Below are 14,623 nucleotides of genomic sequence, written 5' to 3'. Positions count from 1 at the left end.
TCCAGCAAAACAAAATAAGGAGCTTATAGCGGAAGTAACCCATGAAGAGGTGAAAGATGCAGTTTTTTCGATGCACCCTGATAAAGCATCAAGGCCTGATGGCTTCAACCCTGCCTTTTATCAAGCTTTCCGAAGAGTCATACAAGAAGATGTAGTAAGTTTATGTTGTACGTTTATGCACACTGGGGAATTACCCGAAGGAGTGAATGATACACCGAATTGTTTAATTCCTAAAGTCAAGAAGCCATAATCAATGGGGGATTTAAGACCCATTTCTTTATGCAATGTTCTTGTTCGAATATTATCAAAAGTTTTGTCCAATAGGTTGAAGAGTTGTATGGGATCTATAATCTCGGACAAATAGAGTGCTTTTATTGAAGGAAGAATGTTAACGAATAATGCACTTATAGTATTCAAAATTAACCATTATATAAAATGAAAAACTCAAGGAAAAAATTAAATTGCAAGGCTTAAAATTGATGTCTCTAAGGCTTACGACGGGTTGGAATGGGGTTTTATTCACAATATGATGTAGCGGTTTGGGTTTATTCAAAAGTGGATTGACAGGGTAATGTATTTTGTGAGTTCAGTGAGATATAGTTTCAGTCATAATGGAGAGGTGTTTGGAGCTATCACGCCTAAACGTGGAATCAGGCAAGGGGACCCTATCTCCCCATACATTTATATAATGGGTGCTGAAGGACTTAGTGTGATTATCCGGAGGAATGAAGGTGTTGGTTTATTACATGGGTGCTCAGGGTTTTCCAACAATATCTCATTTGTTGTTTGCGGATGACTGTTATCTATTTTTCAAAGCTACAAGAGCAGAGGCACATACGATGAAAAGAATATTATAAAGGTATGCATATATATCAGGACAAGTGATTAATTATAATAAATTTGCTATCACGTTTTCATCAAATACAAATATAGAGGATCGTGAGAACGTGTGTGCTCAGTTGGAAGTGTACGAAAATGATGACCCAGGGAAGTATTTGGGAATGCCTATGAGGGTGGGACGTAATAAAACTTCTGTGTTCAGTTTCTTGGTGGACCATGTTGATCATAAATTGCAATCATGGAGTATGCAAAATATCTTGAATGCAGGTAAGGTGACTTTGCTTAAGACTGCAACACAATCCATTCCCAACTTTTGGATGATTTGCTGTTGGTCCCTATGGAAATATGTGATAAAATAAAGAAGAGAATGAATGCATATTGGTGGAAATGAGGAGGGGAACAGCGAAGCATTAAATGGATTAGCTGGGATAAAATGTGTGAAGTAAAAGAAATGGGAGGATTAGGTTTTCATAAGCTTAGTGATTTTAACATTGCTATGTTAGCAAAACATGCATGGAGGCTGATCAACAATACTAATCCATTGGTGACAAATACTATGAAAGTTAGATACTATCTTGATACGGATTTTCTTGAAGCTGTGTTAGGGGCAAGTCCTAGTTTCATGTGGCATTATATCATGGCATCACAAGAATTAGTAAAGCAAGGGTGCAAGAGGAAGATTGGTGACGGAAAGAACACTAGAGTATGGCAGATTTCATGGTTACCATGTGTGGATAATGGTTTTTTTACAAGTGAGTTTCATAATGAACTGAAGGATATAGTAGTTCATAATCTCATGGACGAGGGTCATCAAGGGTGGGATGAAGATATATTAAAGGATTTGTGCAAAGATCGTGATAGGGAAATGATTCAACAGATACCTATACTAGGGAGGAGTAGACCTGACTCGTGGTACTGGATATTGGAGAATCATGGATATTTCAGTGTTAAAAGTTGTTACAGAAGAATTCGAGGGGGAAGTACAGGGGGGAAAGGGTGCTTTCTGGAAGCATCTCTGGGAAATTAAGTTACCAAGCAAACTAGTGAATCTTCTATGGACAACATGTAATAATGTATTACCCACTGCAACGGAGTTGATAAAGAAGAGAGTTAATATTTAAGCAGCATGTACCTGGTGTCATGTTCATGCTGAAAATGCTATCCGTACTCTATTTACATGTAGTTTTGCTCGGGAACTATGGGGTCAAGTGGGTTTGCAGGGTGTTATTCTATTAGATGAGAATACAACGGTGCTTTAGGTGTTAAGGGAGGCTTTTAATAATAGTACTCGTGAGCACCGTACCATGATGGGGTTCTTCTGCCCGAGTATATGATTGAGACGAAATGCATGGATATGGGAAAATAAAAACTTTTCGGTTTTTGGGATGCATTGCATGGCTTTGAGTTTGTGGTAGGAGTGGAAACAAAGTCAGGAGGGTATTGCAGGTAGTACGAGGAAGACCCAGGTTGATAGGAAACTATGGTGCAAAGCGTAAGAAGGATATAGGTGAAAATAAACAGGGATGCTGCTTGTCAAGTTCGATTGGGGGCCGTAGGAGTGGGTTGTATTGACCGTGATGACAGAGGGAGTTTTCTGCGTGCTCGAAGTGCTAGAATAAGGGGAGGTGTACAACCTAGAGAAGCTGAAGTCTTGAGTCTTATAGAAGCTTTATTATGAGTGAGAAATCGGAGGACTCGGAAGCGTATTTTTGAGATGTATGTGAAGCTGGTGCCTGGTGGTAGATGCAATATATGGGAATGGAGGAAATTCTAACTTTCAACTATTATAGAGGAGTGCCAGGAAATTCTTAAACACTTTAGTAATTTTTGAACATCGATCTGCGAATAATGTGGCTCACTTGTTAGCACGGGCTGCTTATTTTATGTCTGATCCTATGAAGTGGTTAAATGCTGCTCCGGATTTTATTATTTGTAACCTTATTTCCGAAGAAATTTAATGTATGCCAGTGCGACTTTCTAAAAAAAAGAAACAAAGCCTTAAGGGGGTATATTGAACTGGGATTTTAAAAGATTTTTTTTTCATTCATGAAATATAGATGTATTCAACTGAGATTTTAAAAAATATATCCGAATTTTATGGTATTCAACTAGGATTTTAAATTATGCTGCAAAATCTGGTGGTATTCAGTCAAGATTTTACATTATGCTTAAAAATCTGATGGTATTCAACTGAAATTATTTAAAATCCACTAAAATATGATGGTATTCACATGCTGACGGATTTTGTTGGACTTCATAAAATGATGGATTTTGTGGGATTGTTCAATGTATTTTATGGTTTTTGAAATCCCATTAAAATTCATGAGATTTTGAAAAATTGTATATAAATCCTAAAGACTCTTCATCAACTCTATGATATTTTATATAAAATCCGCGTAAAATCAAAATCATATATAATCCATTAAAATTCATGAATTATATATAATGCATTACTGTGCTCCCGAGATTTTTTGGGAGAGAAGAGAAGAGAAGAGATGAGAGGAGAAGAGAAGAGAAATAGTAGAAGTAAATAAATCTGTTATGTGCGGGTTTTATATCAAATTGTCCACCGAACTCGTTAAAATGTATCAAGTAACTACTCAATCTCCACGGCGACTCATTTAAACCACCAAAATACTAGTATATATCACTCCTTTAGATTTTTTAAAATTTTTTAACGGAAAACGTTAACTTTAAAAATTTGTAGTCGTATATTTTTATTAAACTGTCAGACACATGAAATTGAGATAAACAACGAGAGTCCTAATTGAAAGGATATATTATTTTCATCTCTATGTTGAATTTACTCAAATTAATACTGCAATTGCAGACCACCTAACTTTTATTTTACTCGTGAAGATAACGATTATTATAGGACCAATTAAACAGATATACAAATGAAGATGTCCAGATGAGAAATGCACTCAAGTTTGCTGATAAACCATAATAATCAAAGAAATATATGGCAAACACAGCATTTCTGTTAAAAAAATTTAAAAATTTTAACGGAGTGATATATACTAGTATTTTAGTGGTTTAAACGAGTCATTATGGAGATTGAGTAGCTACTTAATACTTTTTTAACGAGTTCGGTGGGCAATTAGATATAAAACCCGTTATGTGCTCCCGAGTTTGTGTAAAAAAAGAGAGAAATTGACCAAAAAGAATAAGATAATGTGAGAGGATCTTTTCAGATCTTTGGGAAAAAATTATAAAAAATTTTCTCTCCGAATCATTTCTCTTCTCTCGCCCAAAAAACTCGGATACACGACGCGGAAGAAAAATTTTAAAATTATCTTTTCTAATTTTCTCTTCTCACAATTTTCAAAGTCCAGACAATACACTCCTTAAATTAAATCAATCAATCTCCCACATGTTTCTAAATAAACCCTAACTGATCTTCACTTTACCAAATCAAAAGCTCCCAGATCTTCTCACAAATGGACCCTCACTTGACGCCGCCGGTTCGCTCACGGAGCATGCAATCTCCATCACCGTCACACTCCGCCTCGGCCTCCGCCAGCTCATCGATCCGCAAACGCAAACGCGCGTCTGACAATCACGCTCCGCCGCTCCCTTCTTCATTCTCCGACACTCGCGACGGCGCACTCACGTCCAACGACGACAGCATCAGCGTTCGTGCTAATGATTCTGACTCTTCCGACGACGAAGACGAAGAGGAGTATCAGGATTCGATGCGGACGTTTACTGTGAATCGGTTGGAAAATAGTGTGGGACCGTCTGCACGGACTTCGAAGCTCAAAACTGAAAATTCAGTTAAAGTTGAACCGATTTTGCCGGGAAATTCGGTTAGTGGTGATCCGGTGGTTGGACAAGGCGGTGCGAGGTTGGGAGTTAAGGAGGAGACAGCAAAGAGTATATCTCCGGAGAATATACAGGCTGGTGGCGCTTATAGTTCTCGCGAAGAGAATTTGAAAAGAGAAGTAATTTATTACTAATATTAACTGTTTTTTTAGCATACATCCTCTGTGTCTGTCGTTATGTTTTAGTCGAATGCAGTTCTGGTGTTAAGTTGTTTTATGATTATTTTTTTTGCCATGTTGATGTTAGTTTGTTGTTTGCAAGCATGGATGACAACTAACTTGAGATAGATGACAACTAATTTGAGATATACTTTTATGAACAAAATTTAAAGTTTAGATCGAGTTGGAATTTGTGAAATTATCAATATTAATGTCAAAATTGTTTTGATGAATGCTATAAGTTTGTAGAGTTCCCGGCAGAACGCGACCCTGCATATATTGTTACTCTTTAGTTAAATGCAGTTCCGTAGCTATTGAGTTGTTTGTCCATGGAAATATGTAAGGAAAGTTTGCAACTTAATTGTTAATTTGTCGTTAAGCACGTAAATCTTGCGGTAACTATCAAATTCTCTCCATGGGAATTTCTTAGGAAATTTTGCGACTTAAGTGTTAGTTCATCTTTAAGCATGCAACGGTTGTGGTAACTATTTTACTTATAATTCTTGTCCATGGACATTTCCAAAGGAATTTCACAACTTTGTTAGTTTGTTGGTAAGCTCGTAACAGTTGCAATCATGGATGACAGCTAATATGATATTTGAGTTGTACTTCTACCACTAGCCCAATTGTTTTATATAAAGAGAATGATTTCAAAGTAGAAACATAATTTTTTTTGAGTATTTGTATAGTAATATAATGGCTCGATTGAATTTCCCATTTGGTGCAATTTTAAGAAAACAACTTCGTTTTCATTATTTTTACTGGAAGCAAACTTGGTCAAATTCTACTCTCCGGGTTACTGAAACTCAATATTTCAAAAAGCCCCACTCCATCGTCTGATGGCTCAGTGAATTGGATAGATGAAAAGGATTCATTCAAGGTCGGTTCTGGTAACCGTCACGGAAACAGTTTGTTTCTCCAAATTTCTCTCAAGATCGTAGTTTTTAGTGATTCCTGACACAGATCAAAAGCTAGATGAGTACAAAGAAGTGGTATTGGATGTGGAGAGACATCTACCTAATGCGTAATATTATTTTTATTGGGCAATGTGAATCCTTGTCAATTTTGTACTATTTTTCAGATTACTTTTTTCTAGAACTTATCTAACTAGAATTTATATTGTTTTCACTTCTGTCTTTACATGCGTGTGTCTTTAGCATATTAACTATTATGTCAGTTAAGGTTCTATGCTTCCCTGCTGGTGGCTGAGATTAATTTTCCGCCTAGCATAATCTTTTATTGGCCTAAGTGAAGCCTAGTTTATTATCCCAAGTACATAATTGAAAATTCTGGACATTTAAAACATTAAAAATATATATTGTATTCGTTTTATCTCTCATTTAGTAGCACAACTAGTTGATTGTGTTAAAGTTTTGCCTATATTCCTTTTTGTTCATTCTGTGTGACCCATGAATCAACAATGTTTCTATTTTTTTAGGAAGATGCAGGACGACTCAAGTTTGCATGTGTAAGAAATGATGGTATTGATGAGCATATGGTTTGGTATCTATTCTCTTCCTGTGCATATTTAATGGATCTAAATGTAACCTAAACATAGCATTTTATTTTGAAGATCTGCATCATTCATTAAAATAAGTTTGTCCATCTTGAAAATTTTATAGTTTGCTAACATAGAATTTAAATGATTTTATCCTGGTGCATGTACAGGTTAATAGGATTAAAGAATATCTTTTCCAGGCAACTGCCAAATATGCCAAAGGAGTACATTGTTCGTCTTGTAATGGACAGGTGATCATTTGTTAATAGTGTATAGAATCATAGATTGTTGAAGCATAATAATGATAATGTGTTTGTGTGTGTGTGTGATGCAACTTACACTCAGATCCACAATTATATCTGATGCACTAGAGGTACATAAGGATTCACGATAGCCTAGTGATATATGTCCGTATCCTTTTCCCTTCATCCGATGACAAGGCCACAAGTTTAAATCCTCTTAATGGTAGGGGTCTTTAGTACCAATGCCTGCCTTTCCATCAAATCAATAAATTAAGTCAATTTTAAAGTTTTCTCCAACTCTGTCATCTGCTTATTTCGTGAATATCAAGGTGTTAGATGATACCAACTCTTTTAGAGTGCAGTTGCCATCTACTACTAGGATAAATGTGGCTGCTATACTTTGCTTATTAGATAACTTTCGTGGACAATCATTATACTAGTTATATAGCTTATAATGGATCAGCTGATGCCACTCTCAAGTGCCAGTAGCTGCCAGTTTCTTCTCTTTGTCTCAGTATATATCCATTATGTAATTTTTGTCCAGCCACAAATTTGTTCGACAAGTAAGTTTGGGTAAATGCTATCGTCACATTGAATAATATGTGTATATGTAGCTTATGAATCTGGTTCCCGAAAGTTGATAAAATAAGGGGGCAGTAACTGGATTTAAGATGCTTCCTGTAAGCATTAGTGCTTACGAGATGTCAATATATGAATTGTTTCATTATTCGTAGTCTTGTATAATTTTTCCTTTATGAGTGACTTATATTTTTCCAATTTGTCTGTTGCAGAAGCCATAAATCTGTAATGCTTGTCAGATGTGACAAAGTTGTTGGTGACAAAGTTGTTGGTGGGATAACATACCGACCATATTTAAGGTACGGGTGTAATAATGTTCTACACCTAACTTTTCGTTTCTCCAACTAACATTCAATAGTCAGAGTTTAGTTATTATGCTCAGCCTGAATCTGTATGTCTACCACATTATGGACTGTGAGTGGTGGAGTTACATATTCATAATGGATGTTTTGTGTATTGTGAAAAGATGTTCATGTGAAATCCATTATTGACAATGCTCAATTATTCCTGTAGCCAGAAGTTTGGCGAGATAGCTTTCTGTGCAATAACAGCAGATGAACAAGTAAAAGGTTATGGCACAAGATTGATGAATCATTTAAAGCAGCATGCACGTAATGTTGATGGACTGACACATTTTCTGACTTATGCTGACAATAATGCTGTTGGATATTTTAAAAAACAGGTCAGCGGCATTTCCTCTTTATGCAGTAAGATTTCCATATCTCTCTTTTATTTCTTATATACGTTATCTGCCTGCTCAGTACTAACAGCCTGGCACCCTTTCTTTAATTACAATGCTTTTGAAACATTAGTTCAGATGTCTTGCTGAAGTTATCCTTCTAAGGTAACATGTCTACCTGTCGCATTAATATAGGGCTTCACTAAAGAAATATACCTGGAGCAAGCACAATGGCATGGGTATGTATAAGTCTAACTCCATAATTGGTTGAAATCTTAAGGCTATTATATTTTAATGAAAGTAGTTTATAGCCTTGAACAGCCGATGCATCTTTCTGGTTGTTTTACCTTTTAACATCTTTGCTACCACTTATTTTTTTCTTGTTGTACGAGTGAGTTTTCCTCTACACAAGACATCAAACATGATCATGGCTAAAGTTTATTTATCATATGCTTCTAGTGTCTTAGTGAAACTTCTATATGTGCAGGTATATTAAAGATTATGATGGAGGGATACTTATGGAGTGCAAAATTGATCCCAAGCTGCCATACACCGAGTTATCAACTATGATCCGAAGTCAGAGACAGGTAATAGGATCAATTAGAATTTATTATCTTGTTTAATTGATCACCATAAAGAAGTTGTTGGAGGGAAAATTGTCTGTACCTTTACACTGATTCTGCACTCTTGTTAGCCATCTCAATGATATGTGATTTTTTAAATAAAGGTTGACAATGTTGTGGTTCTAAATAAGAATGCTGCTGCTGCTTGAAAATTTAAAGTAAAACAAAGCATACACTTGTACCTAAACCCTCTCTAACTTAAAATTAGCAGTGGTTCCACACCCAGATGAATTCTTTTGTCCTTCCATATTGGCAGTATATACCCACATGTCAATTAATAAACTTATATAATTGTATTTGTGTGACTTGTCGCAGGCAATTGACGAAAAGATACTAGAACTATCAAATTGTCAAATTGTCCACCCTGGAATTGTTTTCCATAAGGTATAGCAAATCTTTGTTACCTTTACTTTGAAACCTTTCAGCTAAACTTATTCGGTATATCTTATCGGTTAACAACATTCCTCATAATGTTGGATACACTTTTGGGTTGACTTGATTGTTAGACATAGAAAAGAGAAGGCCAAGCAGTTATTTTTATTTGCTTGAATTTGTATGTATGTTTTGTGATTGATCAGCCTGACCAAGGTTTTTCTTAGCAAATTATTTTTTTGTCTCTTAGCAACTTTTTGCTGGTAGGTACGGCATTGAAACAGTATTAAATTCCATGAAATGCAGTATTTGGTTTAAGTTTTGTTGTGGATCAGGTCATAGATACTTTTATTGTGACATTGTTGTGATATTTTATTCTGTAAATTATGCTGTTAAATTTGTGATTTGTTCTTTACAGTATAAGTATGAATATAATGTTCGCAGTTGTTTCATATGTCCTCTTTAAATTATCAAATGTTTTGTTCAGAAAGAAGCTGGTGTAACTAAAAGGGTCATTAAAGTTGAGGATATTCCTGGTTTAAGTAAGTTCTTCTTTTCTCAATATCATTGTTAGTTATCCCATTTTTTTTCAAGACTTTCATGTACTCTATCTGAGGTTTGAATGTGTATATTTATAATGTAACTTTGCAGTTTTAATGCTAAAGAATGACTAAAAAAAATATACAAAATCTGTTATATGCTAAAATTGTTAGATGTTAAGAATTTTGCCACTGTCATGGTTTTGAACCATGAAACTTAAGCAGAGTAATTTAACCTGAATTTTGCCACTGTCATGGTTTTGAACCATGAAACTTAAGCAGAGTAATTTAACCTGTTGTCTTCATATATTCATTTGATACTAATGAATGTCCCCGGATTATTAACCTGCATTGTAAAAAATTGGTAGCTGGATTTTTGAAATGTTTATTTAAGTTATTTTGGATTTTAACCTGAAAATACCCCAGAACTGGAAAATCTTGAGGGCAGCAGGTTACCTGTTATTTTAAAATTACCATTGATACAGATGATTGTACCTGGATTAAGAACCTGTTGTGTAACCTGTTATTAACCTGTTGAAGTCTACAAATGCGTTTAATAGCTAGACTATAAAGCTAGCCCCTAGATTTTGAGAGCTATTTCTTTGATTCAGATTTTAGTTATTTGTGTTGCTCCAGAAAATGTGATATATCACATATGATCTGTACTCTGTTAACTGTTTATATACAGGAATGATTATAAGCTCATGGCGTTAGGAGGATCTAATAGGATAATATAATAGAGCATCTCCAACACAAGGGACTCCTTCCCTATAATTGTGCCACTTAGGCAAATATAGGGATCCATATTAAAAAAATCATCTCCAACACTCACAATTCTTACCTAAAATTTTTAGGTGAGAGAAACTAAATCCCTGTACTTGTGGATCCTTTTGCTTCCCTATCTTTCTCACTTGTCATCGTGGTATCGTTTCGGATCGAGTTTATTCATGAATTCGATTAAAAATGAATAAATTCGATCTGAAATTTGATTTTTTTTAAATTGTTAAACATATTTATAACCAAATACTTTTTATAAATGTTTTTACAAATTTTTAACAAAAATAATTTTTATCTTATGAAATATGATCTATTGGTAAAAGGTAATGAAGTAAAATACTTTGGTTAGTGTTAAACTAATAAGCAACTAACAAAATAATGATAATACATTATATTTGAAGATATAATGAATATAGGTATTACCATTGGAGTAAAACTACTTTTTGGTCCCCTATATTTTAGGTAATAATTTTTTTACTATATTTTAGGGAATAGTTAGAGGGAAGGTGATTGGAGATGCTCTTACATCTTAAACCCCCCCCCCGGCCCGCATACTCGAAAGCTCTTTTTTTGGGTCGAGAGTGGATCACTAGGATACGAGCTTACATTTACCTTCATATTTGAAATAAATTTGAAGTTTGGACTCGCTACCATGTTAAGTTACCCATTGAAATAAAACCTCAAGGTGTTGGGAGGACTTGAATGGATCAAATATATATTAACATCATGCATTTCCATCTAAATAAAAACTGACTTGGTTTGACATTCATAACAGGGGATGCTGGATGGAGTCCTGATCAATACGGTCATTCACATTTAAAATTGGTGAATGCATCTGGAGACAGCACATCTAATCAAAAGCAATTAAATGGACTCATGCGTGCACTTCTGAAGGCAAGGCTTTAGTTTTTTATTTCCTCTTTCTGATATAGCCTTCAAATATTTATTAAATTTGCTTTTACAATGCTGATAAGTGATGCAAATCATTCATATTAATCAAAATGATTCTGATGTTTTAAACTATGAGAGAACTGTACCATCAAAGAGTTCAAAATTTGCAAATCGGGGGTCTTTATGTAGAACTGAGAAAGTATATCTCAAGTAGTACTTGTAAATTGTGATTAATTATCAAGTTAGCTGACTTTGACTAGAGGAAGTTGGCTTTGCATGAACTTAGAAGCATATATTTTTTAAGATCAAGTTAAGAACCCTAGGCTAGTTTTTAAACTTTCACATACATTTATACTATCTCTGCCAATTTTCCATTTGTGTACAATGAAATGTGAGTACTCTGTTTTTAAGCAGGCTATATATGACCATCCTGATGCTTGGCCATTCAAGGAACCAGTTGAATCACGCGATGTGCCTGATTATTATGATATAATAAGAGATCCTATGGGTAAGAAACCACAAAAGATTGTTTGCTTATTTGTTTCTTAAGACATGAAATGTGTTTGGTAGGTTTATAATTTGGTCATGGGGATTACTGTCACTTAAATATGACATGATTACAGTCTCTTTCATTCTTTCTTGTTTCCATTGGTCATTTCTGAAAATGATGCCAAACATCAAAGAGAAACAAGTTATGTGAAACTGTAGATTGTATATGAAATAATATTAACATGTTCTAAGAAAGTGTCATTTACACAGCAACAATGTAACAATGATATTGATAGAGCATCAGTTTAATGCAAAGATAAAGTTCGAGTATAGTGTTGGTGCAACTCACATGTACATTGCTAGTTTAATTCTCTTTATGCACATGCATTTCCAGCATCAAAATGTTGTGATATATAGTTGGAACAGACAAATCTGGACATTGTTTTCCTGCATAAGAATATAGAAATATACTGACTTCATACGGCTGTTCTTCTTTACACATAATTTGCTATCCACGTTCACAATTGTGTTTTCTGCAAGGCCAATGGTGGTTCTAAAAGTGGTGTTATTTCTGTAATATAGCATCCAAGAAAACGAGACCTTATTCCAATGGGGGTGCTAAACATGGATGCAAAAAAGCAAAATTCTATAGTTGGTGCTAAATATAGAACCAAATATAGATGTTGCTATTTTGACATAACCACACAAGCGGGAAAGTGGAGATAAACGGGTATTTAAAATAAAGTGACAAATTAAATAGTGCATTTAAAGATTAGTCGAATGAAATATACCTATTTTTAAATTTATTTGGTGCCATTTTGTAACTATGCATTGGATCACAAGTTATATTTTAACATCAAAAATCATTTTTCAATTTCATAAGAGCATGTCCAATGCAAGGCTAAAAAAAGCTGCTATGTCTATACTCTATAATATATAGCATCAATAATAAAACACATCCCTCCAATGCAATGCTAAACTTGGTTCTAAAATAGAAAATGCTATAGAACCAAATATAGATGTTGGTATAATTGACACATAGGCATGCAAGTGATGAAATGAAGAAATTTATTAAATAAAGTAATAGTGACATGTATATAGTTGTTCATTTAAAGGTTAGGTGGTTCAAATATGGCTAAATTTGAAACTATATGGTGTCATTTTAAAAGCATGCATTGTACTATAAATTCTATTTTAACATCAAGAATTACTTTTTGGTTTCATGATATAGCAATAGCTATATGTATTTTAGCATTAGCATTCGACATGCTCTAATGCTAGATGCAAAATGGCTATAGTCATGGCTATAATATGGCACCAAAAAGTGGTATTAAAATAAAACTTGCGCTCCAATGCTAGTTGTATTTTGCAACCAAATAATTCCAAATTTAACTAATTATTTGTCAAACTCATCTAAATTTCAAGTACATTTCATTATTGGTTAATTGATGATATGGTTAGATGTATATATGCATCCGCAAAAGCAAATTTGGCACCAAGCATGCATTAATGCATACTCCCTCAGTCTCTTCCAATTGTTTACATTTCTGAGGAAGTGTCCGACACGCATTTTAAGGTGCATAAAAAGTATAATTATGTAACTTATTTTTACAATTTTTTTTTTCTGAATAAAAGTTGAATGTTTTAATTTTTATTCAGAAAAACAAAATTGTAAAAAAAAATTACAGAACTATACTTTATATGCACCTTAAAATGCGTGTCAGACACTCTCTAAAAAATGTAAACAATTGAAAGGGACGGAGGGAGTATTTGCATTCAAATATGCAACTGCTTTAGAGTTGATGCTTTGTGTATTTAATGCCAAATTATAGCAATATCACCAATTTTGACATTGCATTGAACTTGTTCTAATATAGTAATAGCTTTCTGTATTTTAGCACCATTCATTGGACTTTCTATAATTACTTTCTCTTTTTACCAGAAGTATTTTGTAACTTTTAGTGAGTGGGCTTCAGCACAATTCTTAAGTTATTCTTTGGCATTTCTGATATATCTTGGATTGCAGATCTGAAGACAATGTCAAAGCGAGTTGAATCAGAGCAATACTACATGACGCTGGAAATGTTCATTGCAGATGCCAAGAGGATGTTTGCAAATGCACGCACTTATAACTCTCCTGAAACCATCTACTATAAATGTTCAACTAGGTTCGCCATTGATAACTTTGTGCATATTTATCAGCCCCAAAGCATATCTAATTTAATATTTGTTTTGGGCAGGCTGGAAGCACATTTCTTGTCCAAGGTTCAGTTAGGTCTTCAGTCGAGTCTCAAAATCCAGCATTAGTGTGGCCAGTTTTTGTGTACATTTAAGGGTCTCATATAGCTGTGTAATGAATAAGTAAATCAGTCAAATTGCACCTATACATGTCCTTGGAGTGTTTGTTGTATCATCATTCATATATGTTTATATGTAGGGTTCAGATATCTGTGTTTTTTGTGAATAAGCAAATCAGTCAAACTGCCACTATATATTTCCTTTTAATATTTGTACTATCATTCATATATATGTAATATCTTAGCTATTCTTATTATAACAGAATATGGATGTATGGCATTTGGAGGACATTGTCTTCACAAACACATTTTGTCATATATAAGCTACATCTTGCCATATATTAATGGGCGCTTGTAGATGATCGACCATCTGTTGGCAAAATTCTTTTGTTAATGGGCGAAACTCTAAAAATAACGTCAATATTCAGGAAATTTAAAGAGAAGATGGTTTAATCCATCTATTATCAGGTACCCGGACACTGGCAGATGTAGGCTTATTATCTCATATATACCGGGGTGGGGGGGATTTGGAATAAACATCAATACCGAAAATCGATTTGAGCAGTATATTTATTTGGACGATGACATTAAATGTGATCTTATGTTGGCTACTTTCATATACAACTAGATTAGTTCTCGGACAGATATCCGGTTGTATTATTATTCTTCTATAAAAATATATTTTGAAATAGTTTAATTTCAATATGTATTATATTTAAAACATATTTATGATGCTGAGAAATTAAATAAAATTATAAATATAAACACCTATAAAGAGTATGACATAAATTATAATATTTTTGATTATATAAAA

The 14,623-nt window shown here is 34.1% G+C and overlaps 2 protein-coding genes across 3 annotated transcripts; both read left to right on the top strand.

Moving 5' to 3' along the window:
• Positions 1-571: 571 nt before the first annotated feature.
• LOC141701055 (uncharacterized) lies at positions 572-1,867 on the top strand. Its single transcript, XM_074504699.1, has 3 exons — positions 572-731; positions 934-1,107; positions 1,344-1,867. The coding sequence occupies exons 1-3, from the start codon at positions 572-574 to the stop codon at positions 1,865-1,867; spliced, it is 858 nt and encodes a 285-aa protein (XP_074360800.1).
• Positions 1,868-4,165: 2,298 nt separating this feature from the next.
• On the top strand, positions 4,166-14,039 carry LOC141708496 (histone acetyltransferase GCN5-like). 2 transcript variants are annotated; one of them, XM_074512153.1, is made up of 13 exons: positions 4,166-4,784; positions 6,262-6,326; positions 6,492-6,572; positions 7,355-7,441; positions 7,656-7,824; positions 8,017-8,060; positions 8,309-8,408; positions 8,760-8,828; positions 9,304-9,358; positions 10,908-11,026; positions 11,438-11,531; positions 13,539-13,630; positions 13,753-14,039. In XM_074512153.1, exons 1-13 carry the CDS (start codon positions 4,281-4,283, stop codon positions 13,843-13,845), a joined length of 1,572 nt encoding a protein of 523 aa, XP_074368254.1. In that variant the 5' UTR covers positions 4,166-4,280; the 3' UTR covers positions 13,846-14,039. The 2 variants fall into 2 exon arrangements, with proteins under 2 accessions (XP_074368254.1, XP_074368253.1); XM_074512152.1 differs by having other exon boundaries at positions 4,167-4,784; positions 13,539-13,680.
• The last annotated feature ends 584 nt before the right edge of the window (positions 14,040-14,623 follow it).

Source organism: Apium graveolens, chromosome 2 (genome assembly GCF_009905375.1).
Source record: "Apium graveolens cultivar Ventura chromosome 2, ASM990537v1, whole genome shotgun sequence".
Lineage (NCBI taxonomy): Eukaryota > Viridiplantae > Streptophyta > Magnoliopsida > Apiales > Apiaceae > Apium > Apium graveolens.
This window is presented reverse-complemented; position numbering and strand designations above follow the sequence as displayed.